Source organism: Lutjanus erythropterus, chromosome 7, assembly GCF_056507025.1.
Source record: "Lutjanus erythropterus isolate fLutEry1 chromosome 7, fLutEry1.hap2, whole genome shotgun sequence".
Taxonomy (NCBI): Eukaryota; Metazoa; Chordata; class Actinopteri; order Lutjaniformes; family Lutjanidae; genus Lutjanus; species Lutjanus erythropterus.
In genome coordinates this window covers 3,937,177-3,959,699 of record NC_139323.1, presented here as the reverse complement: position 1 = coordinate 3,959,699, position 22,523 = coordinate 3,937,177, and the positions used below count along the sequence as shown (strand labels likewise).

At 40.2% G+C, this 22,523-nt stretch overlaps 1 protein-coding gene across 1 annotated transcript; it reads left to right on the top strand.

Moving 5' to 3' along the window:
• The first annotated feature begins 592 nt into the window (after positions 1-592).
• lonp1 (lon peptidase 1, mitochondrial) lies at positions 593-20,522 on the top strand. Its single transcript, XM_084722421.1, has 21 exons — positions 593-1,162; positions 2,315-2,403; positions 4,279-4,398; positions 4,496-4,661; positions 6,454-6,567; positions 6,740-6,801; positions 7,883-8,012; positions 8,132-8,215; positions 8,303-8,371; positions 11,111-11,262; positions 12,023-12,161; positions 12,293-12,471; positions 13,506-13,593; positions 13,676-13,798; positions 13,948-14,064; positions 15,621-15,761; positions 16,068-16,233; positions 16,658-16,744; positions 18,100-18,227; positions 18,336-18,500; positions 19,827-20,522. The coding sequence occupies exons 1-21, from the start codon at positions 632-634 to the stop codon at positions 19,980-19,982; spliced, it is 3,006 nt and encodes a 1,001-aa protein (XP_084578547.1). The 5' UTR covers positions 593-631; the 3' UTR covers positions 19,983-20,522.
• Positions 20,523-22,523: the final 2,001 nt, after the last annotated feature.

Sequence of the window (22,523 nt, the reverse complement as noted above, 5' to 3'; positions counted from 1 at the left end):
TCTTTTCTGTCTTTTTGCATGCACCTGTTTCTGTCGGGTAATGTAAAGGTCTTGGTGCCATGATGTACAAATACAAATTGTTAAATATTAAAAGAATACATAAGATTTTGTACCATGTTTTGTACTATTTCAGGCCATACAATTACAAAATATCAACCACATTAAAGAGAAACAGAACAAAACAAATGACAAGGAAAAATCAACAAAAAACAGGATAAACTATATACAACTGTATACATATGGGTATCATGTTAAAAAAAAAAAAAGGAAAGCCATCTGTCTCAGTGTTTTCACAGCTTTACCATTTTTCAGTCTATGTAGTGTTTTGAGATAATGTCCCATTTCTATTTTGAATTGTTGTATTTTTGGTTTCTTTTGAGTCCATTTAGACTTGTGAATATAGTGTCTTCCATACAAAATAAAAAGATCTAAAATATATATATTTTTTACATTAATTTCTATTTTTATCACAAAAAATTCATTCATTATCACCAAAAACACAATTTACATCCATAAAAATATACATTATATATATACATACATTTAAATTTTAGCTTATGCAATCAAGCCTGCGTCATCAAACATCGACGGAAGCAGCTGGCTCACATGCTGTAGAAAGCTCCAGATAAAGATGGCGGCCTGCATGAAGATGCTAAACGCAGCGAGACAGCTGAACAGAACTTCTGCCTTGGTCAATGCGAACTGGTCCGGGTCGTTCTGTCGGTCCCACCGGGCCGACAGTTCGGCCCTGTGCCGGTTGCAGCCCCTCCGGGTCTACAGCAGTACCGGGAGCTCACAGACCCCCTGCAGCAGCCTCCTGTCAGCTGGCTGCAGGATGACAGCCTCCTCTCACCGCTGGATGCGAGTCGGGTCAGTCCTCCGGTCCGGCAAAAGTGACCTCTTCACCCCAGCCTCCCGACCCTTCATGATCCTGGACAGGAGCTTCGGGAACCGGGCCAGCGGAGCGGGCTTCTCCGGGGAGGACGGCGGAGAGAGTGCGGGATCTGGGGGAGAGGAGTCTGGGGGAGATGGAGGAGGACCGTACAGCGGACCCCAGATGACGGCTCTGACCCCCATGATGGTCCCGGAGGTGTTCCCCAACGTGCCGCTGATCGCCGTGAGCAGGAACCCGGTGTTCCCCCGCTTCATCAAGATCATAGAGGTGAGGAGGAGGATGGAAGCTGTATGCTGGTTTCATCGGTTCAAGGGCACGGGGCTGATGATGCAATCAACACGATCTTACTGATGTAACACTGATCATACTTTCTGTAATGAAAAAGGACAGGCAGAGGTAGCAAAGGTCCACACAGTCTGTACTCAAGCAGAAGTACAGATTTTTGTGTTTAAAAAAATAACGACTGGTTAAAATAAAAGTACTAATTCAACTTCTTTACTGCAGTAAAGGTGAAAAAGCACAGGCTCTGACATTTAGTATAAAAGTGAAGTAGCTGTCTTTTACATTGTTTTTTGGCTTGTTTCGTCTTTTTTGTTTTATTCCTTACATCTGTAACATAATTGTTTGTCTTGTTATGTTTTCATGTTGTTTTGTCTTCATGTTGTTTTTTTGTCTTGTTATGTCTGTGTTGTTTAGTCTTGTTATGTTTTCATGTTGTTTTGTCTTCATGTTGTTTTTTGTCTTGTTATGTCTGTGTTGTTTAGTCTTGTTATGTTTTCATGTTGTTTTGTCTTCATGTTGTTTTTTGTCTTGTTATGTCTGTGTTGTTTTGTCTTGTTTCGCTGTTATGTTGTTTTTTGTCTCGTTACATCTTTTTGGTCTCATAATTGCATCTGTTACATTGTTTTTAGTTGTATGTCTATTTTCTCTTGTTGCACCTCTTACATTCTGTTTTGTCTTGTTGCGTCTTTTATATTTTTCATCTTGTTACGTCTTTTGCATTGTTTTTCATCTTGTTTATTATTTTGTCATTTCTTTTATGTTGTTTTGTTGTCTTGTTACATATTTTTCTTCTCATTATGTCTTTTTGTCTACTTTTGAAAAACTTAATGGCAGCTTCTTTTTTACAGAAATCATGACCTGGTTTATCTAGATAATGCACACACCATGCTGTGAGCATTTTTATGTAGGAACTTCCTACCAACTGCATCTGCTCACAAAGGAGAGGCTCGTGCTCGCGATAGAGGGGAATGTCAACATTCATGGCGTCCTTATTGACTCAGCTCTAAACTGTTGTCCATGAGGAGATGCACACTGATCAGAGACTATTACATCCTGGCTTAAATCTCATATTGCAGGCAAAGAATAATGTTCTGACGTGTGTGTGTGTTCAAGTGTTGTGTGTGTGTCTCCTGTTAGGTAAAGAACAAATCACTGATGGAGCTGTTGAGGAGGAAGGTTCGTCTGGCTCAGCCGTACGCTGGAGTCTTCCTGAAGAAAGACGATAAGTAAGTGTGAGACTCACCACACTACTGACACTCAGGCTAATACAGACCTCAGAAGATCTACTGACCTTTGACCTGATTTTTAAACTTCATGTAAATGTGACAGCTGCTCTCCTGTAATCTCATGCAAACTCAACACTTTCTGTTTCTGCTGCTTCACTTAAAAAGTTTTCCATGGTTGAGTCATCGGTGCTCCACCCATATGGGTTTTTCACAGAAAGATGCTGATATTTAGAGAGCAGGGTGGTGGATGGCTGATCTATAATGCTGATATCAAAACAAAGTAAAGTCGCATATGATTCCATTATTTCATACACATTAAGGTAAAACAAATATTTGTGTTATATATTTTTACTTTTATCTCATAATTACGACTTTTTATCTCATAATTTAGACTTTTTTTTGTCCCATAATTATGGCTCACCATGGGGATGTTTCTCTTCCTTCACTGGTGGAAGTGGACTTCCATAGACAAGGCTGCCCTCAGACGTGTCTGCAGACAGTATATCTGTTTATCTGTCTTGTGAGTGCAGCATCAGCTGATACTGATTATCTAAATGTCAGATAATCAGCAGCTTCAAGGATGCAATGAACTTACTGAGATTAGTGAGGCTTTATTAGAGGTGGAAGTTTTCATTGAATATCGGTCTACACCAGAGCTTAATCAATCATTAAATTAATCACCAACTATTTTGATAATCACTTAATTGGTTTGAGTCATTTTTTAAGAAAAAAAAAGTAAAATCAACTCCAGCTTCTTATGTGAATGTGAATATTTTCCAGTTTCTTTACACTGACACTCAACATTTTTCACCGTTTTCTGACATTTTATAGACCAAATAACTAATCAATTAATCAAGAAAATAATCAGCAAATTAATTGACAGTGAAAATAATCATTAGTTGTAGGGCTGCATCTAACGATTATTTTCATTGTCAGTTAATCGGCCTGTTGTTTTGATTAATCCTGTGATAATCTTACAGTTTGGACTTTTTGCCTCTCCTGTAGTGATTATTTTTATTATCAGTGAATCTGCTGATCATTTTCCAAAATTAATTAATTAGCTGTTGGGTTCATAAAATGTCGATCAGTGTTTCCCATCTTTCTATGGTGTTCTTACTTCTTAAGAAAGCAGAAAATATTAACATTTAAGGAGCTAGAGTCAGAGAATTTTTACTTTTTTTGTACAAATTTACACAGACTGATTAATCCATTACCAAAACAGTTGGGCATCAATTTAATAATCAATTAATAATCAATTATGCAATTTACCATTGCAGCTCTAATTAGTTGCAGCCCTAGTCTTCAAAAAGTTGTCAAAAGTATCACTACTTCAGTACATTTCCAGTGCCACCTGTTTAAAAACAATGCTAACATTCAGTAGTATCAAAAGTCCTGCAGCTTTAAATAAAGAAATGATCTTAGCGCTCATTCAGACCTCAGCTCAGTTCAGTCTTTATTGACCTGCTTGAACTTTGGCCAGACAGTGTTCACTGTGTAGGCTGTTAATTTAATAAAATAAAAATAAAATGTATCCTATTTTGGGTGCCAAGGACTGTTTTTTTTATTCGGTTTTTCTTTTGCCACGGTATCAAAAGAGGTATTGATTTTTACATAAGTATATAAGTATTGTACTGAAGTTTAAAATTCTGGCATCTACACGACAAGAGCTATTTGGTCTGTGGATTAGTTTTAAATATCTCAGCTGATTGAAAAAAACACCATCATTTGTATGTGATGTGTATGTGATGTGATTTATAGGGCAGTGTGTCAGTGCTATCCAGTGACTGTCTGGAGTAATCAATGAAATGTGTTAAGAGCTTGACATTCTGCCTGCTCTGTGTGTGTGGTAGTAATGAGTGTTTCTGTCTCTTGCAGTAATGAGTCAGATGTGGTGGAGTCTCTGGATGCCATCTACTCTACAGGGACCTTTGTTCAGATCCACGAGATGCAGGACCTCGGAGACAAGCTAAGGATGATCGTCATGGGACACCGCAGGTTAGAAACACTCCTGCTGCTGCTGCTGTCTTCTCTTCATGGCACACTGTTACCTCCTTGTGTAGAACTCTGCTATATGTTTACTCTGGTCTGTCAGGATCCGGATCACAAGACAGCTGGAGGTGGAGCCAGAGGAGGCAGCGACATCCCCTGTGTGGTCAGAGTCTGAGGCTGAGTCCCAACCCAAACCTCCAGCGAGACGTAAAGCCAAACGCAGCCGCAAGGACCAACAAGGTTCTCTGGCAGAGCAGCTGGAGGACAAGGTCTGTAACAGGACCTTCACATCTGTCACATCTGTAGACTTTTACACATGTTACACTTAAGCAGGACAGCCACAGCCTCCACCATCTTTTGGACCTCTTCCACTCAGCACAGTACTATTCAGGTATATTTATTCTTTGAGCAGCAGCGCAAAGATCGAAAAGTGGCTGATAGTACGCCAAAACAGCTTCAGTGGAATATTCACATCTGTGGAGTGGTGGGCTTGTTCCGTGGCATATGACAGTGTCTCAAATGATATGCTGCTCGTTCTCCAGTGGTCCCATGTCTACAGTGCTGGGTATGCCACTCATTTTCCACTGGCACTTGTCGTTTCCTAACAGCAGGCGCCACTCAAAAGTCAGGCCACTGTCAAACTGTCACCCAGATGCATATGCAAATTAATTTCATATATCTTGGGCAATGTACCCAAAGTTAATACTGGAGCTAGTCTTTGCTAACATGGCTAAAAGGTTAGCCTAGCCACCATAGCCAGTCTGACTAATTGATCATAGAAATTTAGAGCCAACTAGTCAAATAACATTAGGATTATATTTAGCATGTTTAATCTAACAGAATGCAATCACATCAGATTATATTCCACATTACAGAACATTAACCAGACAACATGATAGGATTTACTGTTGCTGAGCTAAACGACACTTTATCTAGCTACGAAGCACTGATCCTGTCACTGTGTCTGCCTGGAATAGCGAACGTACACAAACAGCTAAACTAACGTTAGCATTGTATTTATCTTAACGGTAGCTCGTAAACTCTGCCTAATCACAAGCCTGGTAGCCCGATCTGACTACTGACATTTCGCCAAGCAATACTCTTCCTGCCGAGATCGTGGTATGATTTTAATGTGGTGTTATACAGTTCGGGGAACTTGGAAACAGAGAATGAGTTTTTCTTCCATGTCCTCTCCCTCCTCTGTTTGTATGTGTCGCTTCTGGCTATGTCACATTCAGCTGTTATCTCATTGGTTGTGCTTTGAAAGGTCAGCAGCAAACGAGGTCAAAGTTCAAATAATTTGAACTTTGGGCGCAGCGGTGAGCGGCAGATCCGAGCGGTGCGCCACGCCGAGGGTAGCGGTGCCACTAGGTCGGGCGCTACCGCTCTCTCCATAGGAAAATAATGGGACAGCCAGCGCAAAGCATTTTTACCGCTGATCATGTGTAGGGGCCTTTAAGGTAGAGATGATAAGATAAAGTTATTGTTTAGTTAGACTGGCTATGGTGGCTAGGCTAACTTCAGTCTTGTGAGCTATTGGCCAGGAGATATGAAATTAATTTGCACATGCATTGAGGTGACAGTTTGGCAGTCAGAATGACACCTGCTGTTAGGGAAACAACATGCGCCAGTGGAACATGAGTAGCATATACTACTGTAGACATCAGGATATGCCACTGAACCAGCAGCATACCACTTTAGAACAAGCAGTATACTATGATAGACATTGTCATATGCCACTGAGGCACTCATGGCATACCATCAGTCAGTTTTTGATCTCGGCGTTACTCAGAGGGATACTGAGTGAATGACCTGCAACACAAATCAAAGGCAGAACATAATGCTGGAATAGCAACCGGACAAAGTGGGTAACTGTGTCACAATATCTGTCAGTTTAACAACTTTTGTATTAAAGTGGTTGCACACAATAATCCACTTCATATCAGGGAGACAGAGAGAAGCGTTTAGAAAATAAACAGTAGTGGTGGTAGTACAAGCATCAGCAGTTCATATTCATTTTCATATTGACGGGGTGATTGTAACTCTGCTGTTGTTGGTCAGATTTCAGAAGCAGACCTGAGTCCAGAGCTTCAGCCTCTGCCCTCCTCCGACATCCTGATGGTGGAAGTGGACAACATTCAACACGAGCAGTTCACTGTCACTGAGGAGGTCAAGGTACAACAACACTGAACAGAACATGTAGCACAGAACGGAGCAGTCCTGATGGTTAAGTTTCATCAAGTGATTTTCATTCTTCAGTGAGTTTAAATGAATTCTCATCACAGTGGCAGATGGTGTTTATAAAAAGGAAGATTCTCTGACGTGTGTGTTGTGTTGTGTTGAACAGGCACTGACAGCAGAGATAGTGAAGACCATCAGGGACATCATTGCACTCAACCCTCTGTACAGGTCAGTTCTCACACTGCCACCTTCATGTTATCATCCTGTATATGTTTTGGTTTTATTTATATGATGCAGCTTTCAGTTCACACTCAGCCTGGAGGCTGGCATTAAAGCTAATCATTTCCATGTGTTTGACAACTGCTAGAACGCAGATTTGCTTTGATGATCAGATTGTTTTCTGTAGTAGTTTGGTTCTGCAGGAAACATCCATAATTTGATTTTATTTCAATGTTTACATCTTCATTCATCATCTTCTTTTTCTATTTTCTTTAACTGATTAACCACTACATCAGGACAGACATGCTCACATTCATGAGAAGCATTTCAACTAGGGGTCTCCCAGTTTTGATCATACTGTGATATGATGATGGATGGCAACATGTTCCATACATTCCTTTAAAGTCATCAAGTCAAATCATGATTCTTTTTTTTTTTTTTTTAACAGGCGTTACTTATTTTGGCCTTATTTTATTTATTGTTTTCTTATGGCACCAGCTTGATGAACAGGAACAGCTTTTATTTCTTCATTTAAACTCAGAAATATGTGACATGCAATGCTCATTGTTTTTGGAAACATGAATTATGGGATAAAGTCTCTCGAGGTGTATGATTCAACTTTTTTCCCATGGTCTACTTTTGAAAAGCAAGCAAAAATTGCAATAAAGAGTAATATCGAATTGCAATACTAGATACTTAAGAATCACAATACATAACAGTTGGCATCCAAGTGTTGTGAGAGTATTGAATTGGTGGTTCACTGAAGATCTGAAGAGAATTACAAAAAATCATTCTTGTCTTTTGGCACACCTCCAGCTTGTGGTCGTCTAGGCGACCGCCTAAAGACAAGGAGCCACACTGCTACTGATCTGATGAAAATAGTCTAATATTTGAGCATTTTGACTGAAATCCAAGTTGGAGCTGGTCTGTTTCAGTCTGGGTCAGTTGGCATTGACAGTAAGCAGATAAATAAATTGCATAGTTCTCTGAAGTCTTTAAATCCAGCTGCCGAATGTAGTGATGCTGAAACAAATGTGTTCTCAAATGAAACAAATGTGTTCTCAAATGTGCTTGTTTATGTGTGTGTCAGAGAGTCGGTCCTCCAGATGATGCAGGCTGGTCAGAGAGTGGTCGATAATCCCATCTACCTGAGCGACATGGGAGCAGCTCTGACAGGAGCAGAGTCACACGAGCTGCAGGACGTTCTGGAGGAGACCAATGTGAGCAGCAAGCACGCACACATATGTGTTTATATCTTTATATTTTGTCTCTTCCAATGTAGCCATACATGTAAAATGAATTTGCTGGTGTATGAAGACTCTTGCTGTGTGTCTCACAGATCCCAAAGCGTCTCTACAAGGCTCTGTCTCTGCTGAAGAAGGAGTACGAGCTGAGTAAGCTGCAGCAGCGACTGGGCCGAGAGGTCAGAGGTCACCAGAGGTCACCAGACATATGAGCTGCAATCAGCCGCTGGGCTCTTCACTGATCTGTGTCCCTGCTCTGCTTACAGGTGGAGGAGAAGATCAAACAGACTCACAGGAAGTACCTGCTTCAGGAGCAGCTCAAGATCATCAAGAAGGTCTGTGTCCTCTGATCCTGAGTTATCTGATTGGGGGTGGTGGGGGCCTGCAGCAGACATGACAATCTGTCAGGCCTGTAGACTTGAAACATACTTTTCCCGTATGTCACCTCAGTGCAACTCCCAAACTAACAGTGTCTCAGTGCACCACAGCTGACATGTTACATTGCAGGGTTAGTGTACCAGAAGATAGTACCATTTTACACCACAAAAACCCACTAACATCTGTTTTTTTTCTCCAGTGGGAAAGGGTACAATTGGTCAGTCGCTGGTCAGATGACTCTGCAGTAGTCATGAGTATTTACTGCTCCAGCTCTGATCAGTAGCGATGTAAACATTACACCCAGGTGGACACAGTATTTTCACCGCCTTTTGGAAGAGGCTATGAAGACCTGTCTCCTCTTCTTCTCCTGCTGCTTGACTTGGTTTGACTGTGCTGCAGCCAAACACAGTGGAGTTTGTGCCTGTTTGAAAGTGCATTTTACTGATGAAGCACTTATATTTAGTTATAAACATTTTACTTCCTATAAATTCTTCACAATAAAAGTCCCTCGTTATTTTGTTATCGAAAAGCTTTTATTATGAAGCTGCAAAACCAGGAAACGTTTCCATCAGCAGTAACTTAACATGACTCCTATCAGCTGAAAGCGAACTAAGACTGTAAAATAAAGCAGATAACTAATGGTACAAGCAGCAACACAAAAGAAGCAGCATTTCAAACCACAGATTAATTTGGAAGCTACAAAAGTACTGACAGCTGAAGACACAGAGACTTTTATAAACCTCTTTCTCCTGCACACAGCAGAGGAAACAGAAAGGCAAACGGGTCTACTGACAAAAAAAGTTCATTCATCTGTTTTAGCAGGTTTACTGCGTTTAAAAAAACTACATATATGTGTCAATTTTGGTGTAAAAACAGTCGTACTCATGGTTCCTGTGCACTATGGAAAAGTATAGAATTTGATTGCAGTAATTTTCAGGTCTGGATAGTCATGGAAAACAGAAATAAGTATGGAAAAATATTTGTGTTGGCGCCATTCTTTTTCTAAAATAAATGATTCAGAGTTTCTAAAGATAAGTTGGTCATGGAAGCAGAGGCTTTTTCATGGTGTTTGGAGCCAAAATGTTTACCACACCGGCCAGACTGAGCCTGATAAGTTGTAAAAAGCAGGGCAAGAAATATGAGTGCGTCTGAAGGCACACAGAGCTGTCTGTACATCACAGCCTGCAGCACAGCTCTGCCCCGAGCGTCTCTAACTCAGTGTTTCCCAGACTGTTCTTCTGGGAACCCACTTTGTAAAAATGACAAACTGTCGCAACCCAATTCACAATAGGCCTTATCAAATAAATCTTTGAAGGAGTAAGGAGTCATTTGTGCCTTCGCCTTTTCTGGATCACCTTATACTATCTGGACACATATTATTGAAAACATAAACACACATTAAATATCTTTCCCATGCATATGTACATATCATCACAAATAACATGATAATATGAAGTTGTCTGAACATTTCTGAGTTGTGTAGTGGTGTAGTTTGGACGTTTGGATGGATGTTTCCATGGACACAGTGAACAAATGAGGCTGCACAGGCATTGTGAAAATTCAATTATTCAGTTCTTTTAAGGCAGGGGTGTCAAACTCATTTTCACCGAGGACCACATCAGCATAATGGTTGCCCTCAAAGGGCCAGATGTAACTGTAAGACAGTATAAATGTAGCTAAATGTAACTAAATGTAATATAAAATAAATGCAACTACTCCTTAATGTTAAATAACTCTGAATTTTTTACTTATTCAACTTACAAATATCACATATATATATATTTGCATAGATGTAAAAAAATGTTTGCTTGTTGCTCTGTTATAATATAAATCCTTTTAATTTGTCAGGTTATGAAACCCACATTACTCCATCAATCAACGATCAAACTATCCAAGTGAATAAGGAAAAATAACAAGTTATAACATGTTATTCACCTTCCCATCTTTCTTGAAACAGCCTTCCATCTGCATAAATTTTTCTCTTCCTGGACATTTTGGGATCATTGTTTGTATTTGTCAATTCCACTTGTTTGGAAAATGGCATTGATGTGGAAACACTGCAGTCTATTGGCGGGATGCCGTCACTTCGCGAGTAACGTAATCGGCATGCATTATGGGAAATGTAGTTTATGGTCAATGCACCCTTTCGACTTATTTATTATAAGTTAATCAGACCTTTTAAAATGACGTGGCGGGCCACATTTGGCCTGCGGGCCTCGAGTCTGACACGTGTTTTAAGGTATTTAGAAAAGATAACTTATTCAGTATGTTAAGAGACAGTAATGTGAGTGTAGGCAGCACTGATTACTTTGTTCCTCTTTGGGCAGAGATGTTTGGTCTTCTAAGTTGAGCTACAGAACCAGGCTCAGTCTTCTTCATACATATTCATGATGTAACAGTTGGATTTTAAATCCCCGTATTTACATAATAAACATCTAGATGTTTGTATTCAGATGTCAAATCTGGTCTAAAAATGTACAGAGAAGTTTGAGTCTGGAATATTGAGATGGAAAACATGCAGGAACTCTTTCACCACATTAACAATGTGACAGTAAAATCTGGCATATTGCAGAATCACATGTACGTATCTAACATGGCAACAGGCAACACACTGTGTTGTGATGGTATCTTAATGTGAGCTATGCTGTGACTTCCACAATTGAGGCTGACCTGTGTGTGTGCATGTGTGTTTTCAGGAGCTGGGTCTGGAAAAAGAGGACAAAGAAGCCATCGAGGAGAAATTCAGGGAGAGACTCAAAGAGAGAACCGTCCCCCAGCACATAATGGACGTCATCAACGAAGAGCTCAACAAACTCGGACTACTGGACAACCACTCATCAGAGTTCAAGTCAGTCTTGTGTAGTTTTAGCTTAAGTGTTAAAGTGGTAGTTTACCCACAAATGAAAATTCAGTCATTATCTGCTCACCCTCATGCTGACTGAAGGTCAGGTTTAGTTTTTTAGTCCACAAACACTGCTGGTTTTTCACAGGACAACGGTATTGCAGAATCTCCCAAACAATGGAAGTGAATGGTGACCAGTTTTCAAACAACCTGCCTCTCCTTTCTTTCTGCAACTGTTTTCCTGTGAAACTCCAGCAGTGTTTTGTTGACTAAAAAAACTAAACCTGACCTTCAGTCAGCATGAGGGTGAGCAGATAATGACTGAATTTTCATTTTTGGGTGAACTATCCCTGTAATGACCTCTGCTAACTGATTATAGTACAGCAGATAAGTGAAAAAATCTTTCAAATCTCAATCTGCTTTCAATGCTGATTGTAAGTCTCGGGTCATTCTTTTGAAAAATCCCATTATCCATCATGGTTGCTTTTAAAGATGGCTGCCTTTTTAGCCATTTTTTTTACCAAAGAATTTCATCATCTGGACCAATTTTGATGATTCTGATGTCAAATGAAAGGTTTTCAACAGTGGAAAATTCAAATTTACACATCAGAAATCTCAGTATGTTTCATTAATACGTAACTAACTAGTTTGCTGTCAGGTAGGTGCAGCATGGTGATTAAATAGGTTAGCAAGCTCATGAAAAACATTTGTGTTCTGCTTAATATGACAACAAATGTAAAGAAAGAACAACAACTGTGTGTTTCAGTGTAACCCGAAACTACCTGGACTGGCTGACCAGCATGCCCTGGGGCACCAACAGTGAAGAGAACTTATCATTGGAGAGAGCCAAAGAGGTTCTGGAAGAAGACCATTATGGGATGGACGATGTTAAAAAACGCATATTGGTTAGCAAACGCACACACACACCATTTAAAATTCAAAACTGAAATGTTCAGATCCCTGTATCTATGCATGAAAAGCTGTGGAGATTTTTTCTGCTAGTAATGAGTGTGACCTCCTCTCTGTTTGTGTGCAGGAGTTCATCGCAGTGAGCCAGCTGCGTGGCTCCACCCAGGGCAAGATCCTGTGTTTCTATGGTCCCCCAGGTGTAGGAAAGACCTCCATCGCCCGCTCCATAGCCAGAGCCCTCAACAGAGAGTACTTCAGGTTCAGCGTGGGAGGCATGACGGACGTGGCAGAGATTAAGGGACACAGGTCTGGACGTCTATACTGCCATTATCACTGAGGGACATTATGATCACAGATACTGCCAGATACTGGAAATCAGATACTGATTTCATGGCAGCTTTTCTAAAAATTTTGATTCATATCGCAATATTTTTAGGCATCTTTTGCATTGAAATTGCAAGTCCAATTCAAAATTACAGAATTCATTAAAAATCAAAGGCAACTTGTTCCAGAGAGATCAAGAATCGCAGTGTTCTGAGTGTTCTAAGTAATCTTTGGATCACAAAAACTAACAAAATCTGCTTTACTTGTGACAAAATAAAAAATATATAAATACAAAAAAAATAATAAACAATAAAACAATGAGTTGGTTTTTGAAACGTATGATGTTTCTCAGGGCACTGCTGCAGTTAGAACTTTCAGGAAGCTACAATGATTGGTCAGATTTTGGGAAAAGTTGCAGAGTTTGGACAAAATTGCAAAATCATACAGAATTCACAGGGATTGTTTGAATTTTTGTGTGAAGATTGCACCCACCAGGAGGGACTGATGGATACGGAAAAAGCTGAACAGGGACAGCCAATAACTAGAGATGTACTGACACAGACTCAATAACTGGTAATATTAATCTTCCAAATTGGAAAATATATGTAGAGAATAGCAGACTCATATCTCATACACTGATATTTTCCAACACATTTTCAGTTAAGGCTAACTCCCACTGCAGCCGTATTGTTATCCCAATTTTAATGTCCATCATTGTTGTAACTAACGAGGGAATTAAGACGAACACGTAATGAAACAACACCCACCAGTGTTCTGGTGTAATGGGCGACTGTGTTAACTGGTGACTCAGCAAAATAAGTGGTAATACTAGTGACGGTGTTACACTGTAGTTTCTGACCCATCAGATTATGTGACCTGCAGTAAGTAAAGTAACTTTAACTGCAGTACCCTACTCATTACCAGATTTTCTAAAATCTGTTTGTGCGTGTGTGTGTGTGTGTGTGTGTGTGTGTGTGTGTGTGTGTGTGTGTGTGTGTGTGTGTGCGCGCACACAGGAGGACGTATGTTGGAGCAATGCCAGGGAAGATTATCCAATGCCTGAAGAAAACCAAGACGGAGAACCCTCTGGTGCTAATAGACGAGGTAAGTATGGCACTGCAGCTCCTCCTCCTTTAGATATTTTGTTTGAGAATAATGACGATAATGATTAACCTGTCATCATCAGGTGGATAAGATTGGCCGTGGTTACCAGGGCGATCCATCCTCTGCATTGCTGGAACTTCTGGATCCTGAACAGAACGCCAACTTCCTTGACCACTACCTTGATGTTCCTGTAGATCTGTCAAAGGTAAGTGTGTGTGTGTGTGTGTGTGTGTGTGTGTGTGTGTGTGTGTGTGTGTGTGTGTGTGTGTGTGTGTGTGTTTGCTCTTTATATACAGTTCCACAGTCCTGGTGAAAAATGACCCACTTGTCACTCTGTGCTCTGCTCCAATAAAGGTTCTATTTATCTGCACAGCCAACGTGACCGACACCATCCCAGAGCCCCTCAGAGACAGGATGGAGATGATCAATGTGTCTGGATATGTGGCTCAGGAGAAACTGGCCATCGCTGAGGTAACACACCAACATCTACCTCTGCACTCATGTACAAAGTGTTCTGTATAGCCTTTGTTATCATGATTACTGTTCTATATTTATAATAATGGCAGATAGCTTTTTCTCACAGTTAAGGCATGAAGTCGTAGATAATAATTCACTGGCCTCAGCCCTTGTCTACACCGCAAATGTCACATCAGCATCATTCTCACTTGATGTCGCATAGAGGCCAAACTTTCAGTGCAGCAAACAGGTTTCATTCAAGATATGTGAATATTCCTGATCTGTTTTCCATCAGCATGACGCATAATCACTGCAGCATGTGTGTGGGCACGCAGTGGATGTGAATGAACAGAGAAGGAGAAAAGAGGGTGCAGGTGGCTGCACTCAGAGCAAGCAGGTGTTGGCACTCAGTTCAGATCAGCTCAGCTTCATTTATAAAGCACCTTTCACACACACATGCAGCTCAAAGTGCTTCACATAGTAAAAGTAAAACAACAGAGAGGAAACAAAAGAAAGAATAATAAAAGCAAGGTTATTCTAAGCTTCATAAACAAGTAAAAGAACTTAAAAATCAATTCTACAGGAAACAGGTGTTTAAAAACTAGTTTTTTTAAGCAGTCGTGTAATGTGATCCATTTTCTTGACTAGAAGTTTAGCAGTGAAGTTGTCTAGTGGCAGTAAATGTACAGTTTGCTCATATAAACGCTGCAGAAAAAGTTCAACAAGTTTAATCTTGTTTGGCAGCTGCTGGGTTAAGTTAGTGGCGACTCTGCTTTGCCTGGGTCACAGAATGTGGATAAAATTTGTTTACAATGGCTTTTTACTAGACACCAGCCTTGTGTTTGCATACAGATTGTTGAAAAAAAATGATGAGTCTAAATAAAATACTTCAGCTCATAGCTGGGACTCAAAAGACACCTGTTCTTGTGTTCCTTGTGTACCAGTGAAGAAGGCATCTGGGTCCCTTGCAGTTGAGACAGGGGTTAGTAGTAAATCAGAAGTACAAAAGAAGTATGTGTTGTTCAATTGTGGAGACCAACTGATTTCTGTGTTCAGGATTTTTTTGGTGGGCCTGAAACATGGCTCGGTGACGAGCCGGAGCCGTGGTCCCCCAACACTATATAAGCCCTGTGAACCCAACGACACCACCTCTTCCATCCTAACAGTCAGTTACAAATGTGCCTACAGTGACTCTTTTAGACCAAATCAGCCCAGCAGTTCACTTCAGCTCATTTCAGTTCCAACAACCTGACGCAGAAGAAAAAAAAATACCGTCCTGTCACCGTCCTCTGGCTCTGGTTGCTCAAACATGTCTCGACATGTCCAATAAATCTGCTAGATGGTCCATGTTTCAAGTCATTTTTCCAGTTGTAGTGGTGTTTGACACTGTGATAGTGAAGTGGAGTGGAATATATAATTTTATATACTTAGCGATTCTCTTTTTTTTAATGACTCAAATCTGGCTAGGTGGTTAATAACACATTTCTGTGCTGTGACAAACTCAGAACACACATTTATTGTTGCTTTACAAGACCATTAATTTCCATTTCTTTCTGTGTGTGTGTGCACAGCGTTACCTGGTCCCTCAGCTCCGCTCTCTGTGTGGTCTGACTGAGGAGAAGGCCTCGATCTCATCTGACGCCCTCAGTCTGCTCATCAGGCAGTACTGCAGGGAGTCTGGAGTCAGGAACCTGCAGAAACAAGTCGAAAAGGTAAAACACTGTCAAGCTCTACTGTTCTTCTTTCTTTGCTAAACCAGAGCAGCTCACATGCATCAACACTGTGTTTGTCTGCAGTGGGTGGGAGGACGGGACAGGCTGGGACAGGTCAGACAGGGACAGAAAACCACCTGCTAAACTCCTCTTCGAGTCACTGCTGTTAATTCTGAGCTCAGCAGATGGACTGTGGTTCTGTGTGATAAAAATATTTCTCATCTCAGCAGCACAGTCACACCAGAGAATAACACATCCATCAGTTTTCTTTGTTTGTGTGTAATATCTTTTAAATCTGCGCATCAGGTTTTCCGTAAGGTGGCTTTTGGTATCGTCAGCGGCGAACAGACCATAGTGACGGTCACGCCTGACAACCTGCAGGACTACGTGGGAAAACCTATTTTCACAGTGGATCGAATGTACAACATCACCCCACCAGGAGTGGTGATGGGGCTGGCATGGACTGCTATGGGTGAGACAACTTGAATTTTAATGTAGTGTTTACAAAGCTTGATACGTGCTTGGATTTTGTATAAAGAGTTTAAAACTGCTCGAAACTGTAATTGCATTACTTTCATAATGGATGGCTTTGTGACTGAACACTTGGCTGTATAGATAAAGAGATAGGAGAGCCTAATTGCTTTTGCCTTTCACAGAAATGAAAAAAATACCTTTTTAAAGTCTTACTTGCCACTAGAAAAAAATACAAAATAGCATCTAGTACACATTTCCTCAGCCAGGTTAAATAGGATAGGAAAGCTTGAAAATGCACCTTGGAAATGCTTGAAAAGTGTTGGATTTGACTTTGAAAAAGGCGCAAGAACCCTGACGCACACTTTTTATCAATAGAAAATGTGTCATACTGAAGGTGTGCTTGTATTTCGTCCTCTTTGTAGGAGGGTCGACGCTTTTCATCGAGACTTCCCTGCGGCGTCCTTCTGGTGGAGCGGACTCTAAAGGGGAGGGTTCACTGGAGGTCACAGGTCAGTCAGGAGGCCACAAACTGAGTCACTCTGCAGGTGGAGGTTAAAGGGATAGTTTGGATTATCTCAAATGTGCTTGTATGAGGTACCATAGTCAGTTGATGGTGGTCGGCACGCAGTCAGCTTTACCTTGCTGTCAGACAAATATCACCGTCTCCAAAGCCACCAGATTCCTGTTGGAAAAACAGTCATTTTACCTCACAGAACACAAGAGTGGTTTGTCTTCGGCTGCCACAATCTGTTTGTTTGTTCATGTTTGTGGGACAGTGGTGTTTTAAAAGGTGAGTTCAGGTTTACCGAAGTCACGCTGTAACTAACCAGGAGGTTTTCTATTTGAAAAAAAGTCTGACAGAAAGTTAAAGCAGTGAAATTATTCAAAATATAGCATTTAAAATATGTTTTGCTGCTGACCCTGTCCACAGCAGTACATTGCTCAGCTTTCTGCACAGAAGGCCTGTGGTCACTTGCACCAACGGGACTGAAGCCTGGTCGTAAATTATTCTACATTCAACCTGATAGTTGCACCGTTGACAGATACCATCTATTCTGTGCCACAAACACTTTAAAAGACAAGTTATTCAACAGAACTGTGTGGAAAATGAAATCAGTGCTGGTTGGAAATGAGTCATATTCAGTCAGACAGAACATCAGATATAAGGATTAAATACCATTTGTAGAATTTATAAGAAAGCCCAAATGATTAAAAATTTGTCATAGACAGTGTTTCACAAAGTTTATGAAGTTTCTTCTCACTCTCAGAATTGCACAACTTTTCTAAGGGAGTCTGGCCACTAGTTCAACAGTGAAATCTATTTTATCTGAACAACCATTCATATTTTTTGTTATTTCTATCCAAGGCTTCTTATTTGTTATTTTGTTAGACTGCTCTGCAGTCAGTGTTTTCTTGTGCTGCCTGTACCACTCCAGTCATTTTTTTTTTTACCTCAATGCGAGATGAAATTGCCTTTTTTTGTTAATTGTTAAAGTTAATGTATCCTAGCAACGCATGTTGCCAGGCAACAGTCATAGTCTTGTGTGTCACATGAATGTGTATTGCTAAGACCAGGCGTAATAATAACACCAGGTCTAAGTCTGGTTGGTGCAACCAAATCCAATATAAAGACTGGTCTTAACTAGGACGGACCAGGCTCAGTGAAGACTACTTGTTGTTGCCAACCACTCCTGTTGCATATATGTGCTATAACAGCTATATGTGCTATAACAGCTAATATACTGAGTATGGTATCTATAATAATCCAAACCATCTCTTTAATCAAACACTGTCAGGTACCAGCTGATATGTTTGGCAGGAAGAGAACTGAGAGTTTAGTAAAGATGTTTGTGTCCCTCTACAGGTCAACTCGGGGATGTGATGAAGGAAAGTGCAAAGATTGCTTCAACCTTTGCCAGAGCCTTTCTGATGACTAAGGAACCAGAAAATCACTTCCTGGTCAATTCTCACCTGCACCTGCACGTCCCTGAGGTAACCATGGTGATATAATACTGTAATTAAAGGACTAAGTAATCACTGATAGTATCAAAAGTACACAGTAGCTGGCAGCAACACTCTTTCCTGTCTGTTTGTTTCTAGGGGGCGACTCCCAAGGATGGACCAAGCGCTGGCTGCACCATTGTCACAGCACTGTTGTCCCTGGCAACCAACCAGCCAGTGCGTCAGAATGTAGCCATGACTGGTGAAGTGTCACTGACCGGCAAAATACTGCCAGTGGGTGGAATCAAAGAGAAAACTATAGCTGTAAGTACAACACACACACATGATATCAGCTACATATGTAGACCTTATACCACAATGAGGCCTGCAACAATTCAACAGTCAGTTAATCAGTTAGTTGTCAACTATTGTGATAATCAATAAATTGTTTTGAGTCATTTTATGAAGGTCAAAATGTCCATATTGTCTGATTTCAGCTTCTTAAATGTGAATATTTTCAAGTTTCTCTACTTCTCTCTGACAGTAAACTGAATGTCTTTGGGCTGTGGACAAAAGAAGTTATTGATTAATCAAGAAAATTCTCAACAGATTAATTAAGAAAATAATTGTTAGAAAAGACAGGAAGGAAAACTTGAAAAATAGGTCCAAACATGTGGTACATCTGTGTGCTCCACATGTTTGGACCTATTTCTCAACTGACAAGATTGTGACAGGATTATTTAATCAATTAATCAGATTGAGTCATTTTTTGAGACAGAAAATTTATATATAAAAAAATCTCTGATTTCAGCCTCTCAAATGTGAATATTTTCTGTTTTCTGTAGCCTTCTATGACTGTAACCTGTGGACAGAACAAGACATTTGAGGAAGTGATTGACAGATTAATCAATAATGAAAACAAACATTAGTTGCAGCCCTAGTATTATATATTTATAGCTTATTATGCATGGCTTTTACTGGTCCAGCCCACTTAAGATCAAATTTGGCTGTATGTAGTCCATGAACTATAATGAGTTTGACATTTTGACATTTTGCGTAACAAATAACTAAATGATTAGTGGAGAAAATGATCAACAGATTAACCAATAATGGCTGGTAAAGACTTGAAAAATAGGACCAAACATGTGGAGCACATTCAAGTGACAAGATTGTGACTTGATTGATTGATTGATTGATTGATTGATTGATTGATTGATTGATTGATTGATTGATTGATTGATTATTTTAATTGAAAATATAAAAATAAAAAAATATATAATATAAAATGATATATTTAATTGAATATCTTTGAGTTGTGGACAAAACAAGACATTTGAGGATGATGTTCACCATTTTCTTTCATTTCATGAACCAAACAACTAATCGATTAATTGAGAAAATAATCAGCTGATTAATTGTTGATAAAAATAATCATTAGTTGCAGTCCTAAAAACACTATATTAGCCTAAACAATTTCACCATGTTTCATAGTGAGGTAATCCAAAAGTAATGGGAAGTAATCAAGTTACATCACTTCAATATTGTGATACTTGGATTATGTTACTGACTACATTTTTTTAACAGGTACTTAGTAACTGTATGAGAACACATTTTTAAAGTAACCCTCCCAAACCTGCTTGTTCCTGTCAGGCCCGTCGTGCTGGTGTGACCTGCATCATCTTGCCAGCTGAGAACAGGAAGGACTTCTCTGACCTGCCAGACTACATCACTGAGGGCCTGGAGGTCCACTTTGTGGATCACTACAACCAAATCTACCCCATCGTCTTCCCACAGCAGCAGTCGTAACCTGCTATAGACTACAGCGCTGAAGCCAAGCCAGCATGGATCACTTGAGAACCCAGCACCTGTCTGTCACCACATCACACTGTCATTCTGATGTAGCTGTCAACATTCCAGTTATTGCTTTCTGACTGATTCTTGTAAATATGCAAGTTGGAGGTCCTGCTGTGGAGAACTTATCTGCTCCAGAATGATCCAGTGGAGCTGCTGGCTTGGTGAGCTCTCAAATATGACTCAGCCACCACAGGACCCCTGAATGTAGGAAGACCACCATGTGATGGAGGACAGCATCACTGGACTGACACCATGCAGCCAGCCGTGCCAAAGATGCACTTAGACAGTGAAGTGATGTCTTGTCATCACAGGATATGATGTCATTGATGAGCAGACATTGGGATGGGAACTTTGCTGCCAGACAGCCTCTTTACCCACAGCTCTCATTATCCAGGACTGTGGACGGACTCTCTCAGAGATTTCTTATATTATATTATTTTATTTTAATATTGGCCAGATGCGATGATTGTGAAATAAATTAAATAATCACAACTGCGCTGACTGCTGTTATCTCTTCTGATCAACCCATGAACCTTGATATTTTATCTTACCTTTATTTAACCAGGCAAGTCATTAAGAACAACTTATATTTATAATGACGGCATGGCAAAGGACAAAAGCCTCTAAAAGGCTGTGGAAAAGAAAAAGATAGTTTTTCTTCTAAACACGTTATACACATTAAAGCATAGTTTTTGAAAATGTGAAAACACTGAGAGGTCTGTAGCACTGAATTGTGGGGTTAGACCTTTAAACAGTTGTTAACAATTTCTGTGTTCAGGACTTTTTTGGGCGGACCTGAAACATGGCTCTGTGATGTATTGGAACCATGGACCCCCTACACCAGTGGTGCCCAACCCTGGTCCTCAGGGACCCCTGTCCTGTATGTTTTAGATGTTTCCCTGCTCCAACACACCTGATTCAGATGATCAGCTCATCATCAAGCCTCTGCAGAAGCCTGATAACAGCCTGATCATTTGAATCAGGTGTGTTGGAGCAGAGAAACATCTAAAACATACAGGACAGGGGTCCCTGAGGACCAGGGTTGGGAAACACTGCCCTACACTAAATAAACCCCACGAACCGCCTCCCCCTCCCCTCACTCTCCCTAACAGTCAGTTACAAACGTACTGTCAGCGACTCTGTCAGTCCAAATCAGTCCAGCAGTTCACTTCAGCTCACTTCAGTTCCAACAACCCGACACAGAAGAAAAAAATACCATCATGTCACTGTCCTCTGGCTCTGGTGGCTCAAACATGTCCCAACATGTCCTATAAGACTACTAGACAGAGTGTCCATGTTTCAGGTTGTAGTGATTATTGCAGAGCAGACATGCCCCGCTCACAGCAAACCACTCAATTTTTCATGATTTTGAGACTTAATTTTTTTACTTGCTACTTTTCTTTAATCATTCACATTTGTCTGACATTTATTGCTGCTTTACACAATCTTTTTTTTTTTAAAGAAGGTTAAAGACAGGTGTGGTGACACAAGCAAAGAAGACTTAAGTCTGAATTAATTATATAAAATAGTCTTATCTTATGCAGTGCATTTTTCTTAGTTTTGCCTCACCCAGTTCAGTTTAGCCATGAGACAAAGTTGCTTTAACCTGTCAGATTTGTCCTCAGTTCCTCTTAATAAAAGAGGAATAAAAAACTGACTGTATCACCCAGTTTATGTATGTAGGCACCTTCTCACTTCTTTATCCGTTTCATTTGTATTTCCATCAAACTCACTTCAAACTCCTCTCTCTATTTTCATGTCATTTGATCATTTCCCACCTCACCTCTAATTACCTCACCATTTTTCTTTCTTTTTTGTCCCTGCTGTCTCTTGTCTTTCTTTTCCTCCTCTCTATGTGTTCATTAAGTTAGCTTTTGTAAGAAGAAAATCAGGACATCACTCATGCAGCTCCTGGGTGTGTAGTCTTTCTAATCTTGAGAGTCTGATACTTCAACAGTTTTACGCCAAGCATCAACTTTCTTGACTTGAAAAATGATCTTATTAATTGACAAACATCATATGAGTGATTCATGGCACAATTCAAATAGGATCCAAAAATAATTTGCCTCTCACCATTGATTATGGTTAATAGGTAGGGTGTGTGACTTAGGCTCCCTGTTAATGTCCTGTTGTTACTGCCTGTGTTCCATCTTGAATAATTACGTGGCTTTATTAAATACTCGATTTTGGTCAATTACAGCATTCTGCAGTCTATTTTTTATTGTAGAGGAGACTGTTGCTATCAGGAACAGACTATCGATACCACTATTGCTACAGACACAGCTCTGATCATAGAAATTAAATTAAATCCATATTTTGTGTAAAATTATTGTTTGTTTTTTTTCTCTCTTTTTTGGGGGGGGGGGGCTAACCATGTAACAAACGATACAATGAACGGTGAGATGAATTGTGAGTTTTTTTCTTTTCTTTTTTTTGTAATAAGTGGCATTATGTACAGTCAGCAGGTCATTAATGAGAAATAAACCTTTCAGG

Excerpts from the sequence above, each read along its gene's own strand:
- lonp1 (XM_084722421.1), top strand. The coding sequence starts at position 632 with ATGGCGGCCTGCATGAAGATGCTAAACGCAGCGAGACAGCTGAACAGA. Across the intron at positions 8,216-8,302 it reads AGCAGCGACTGGGCCGAGAG|GTGGAGGAGAAGATCAAACA; the intron begins GTCAGAGGTCAC and ends CTCTGCTTACAG. Across the intron at positions 12,162-12,292 it reads ATGTTAAAAAACGCATATTG|GAGTTCATCGCAGTGAGCCA; the intron begins GTTAGCAAACGC and ends GTTTGTGTGCAG.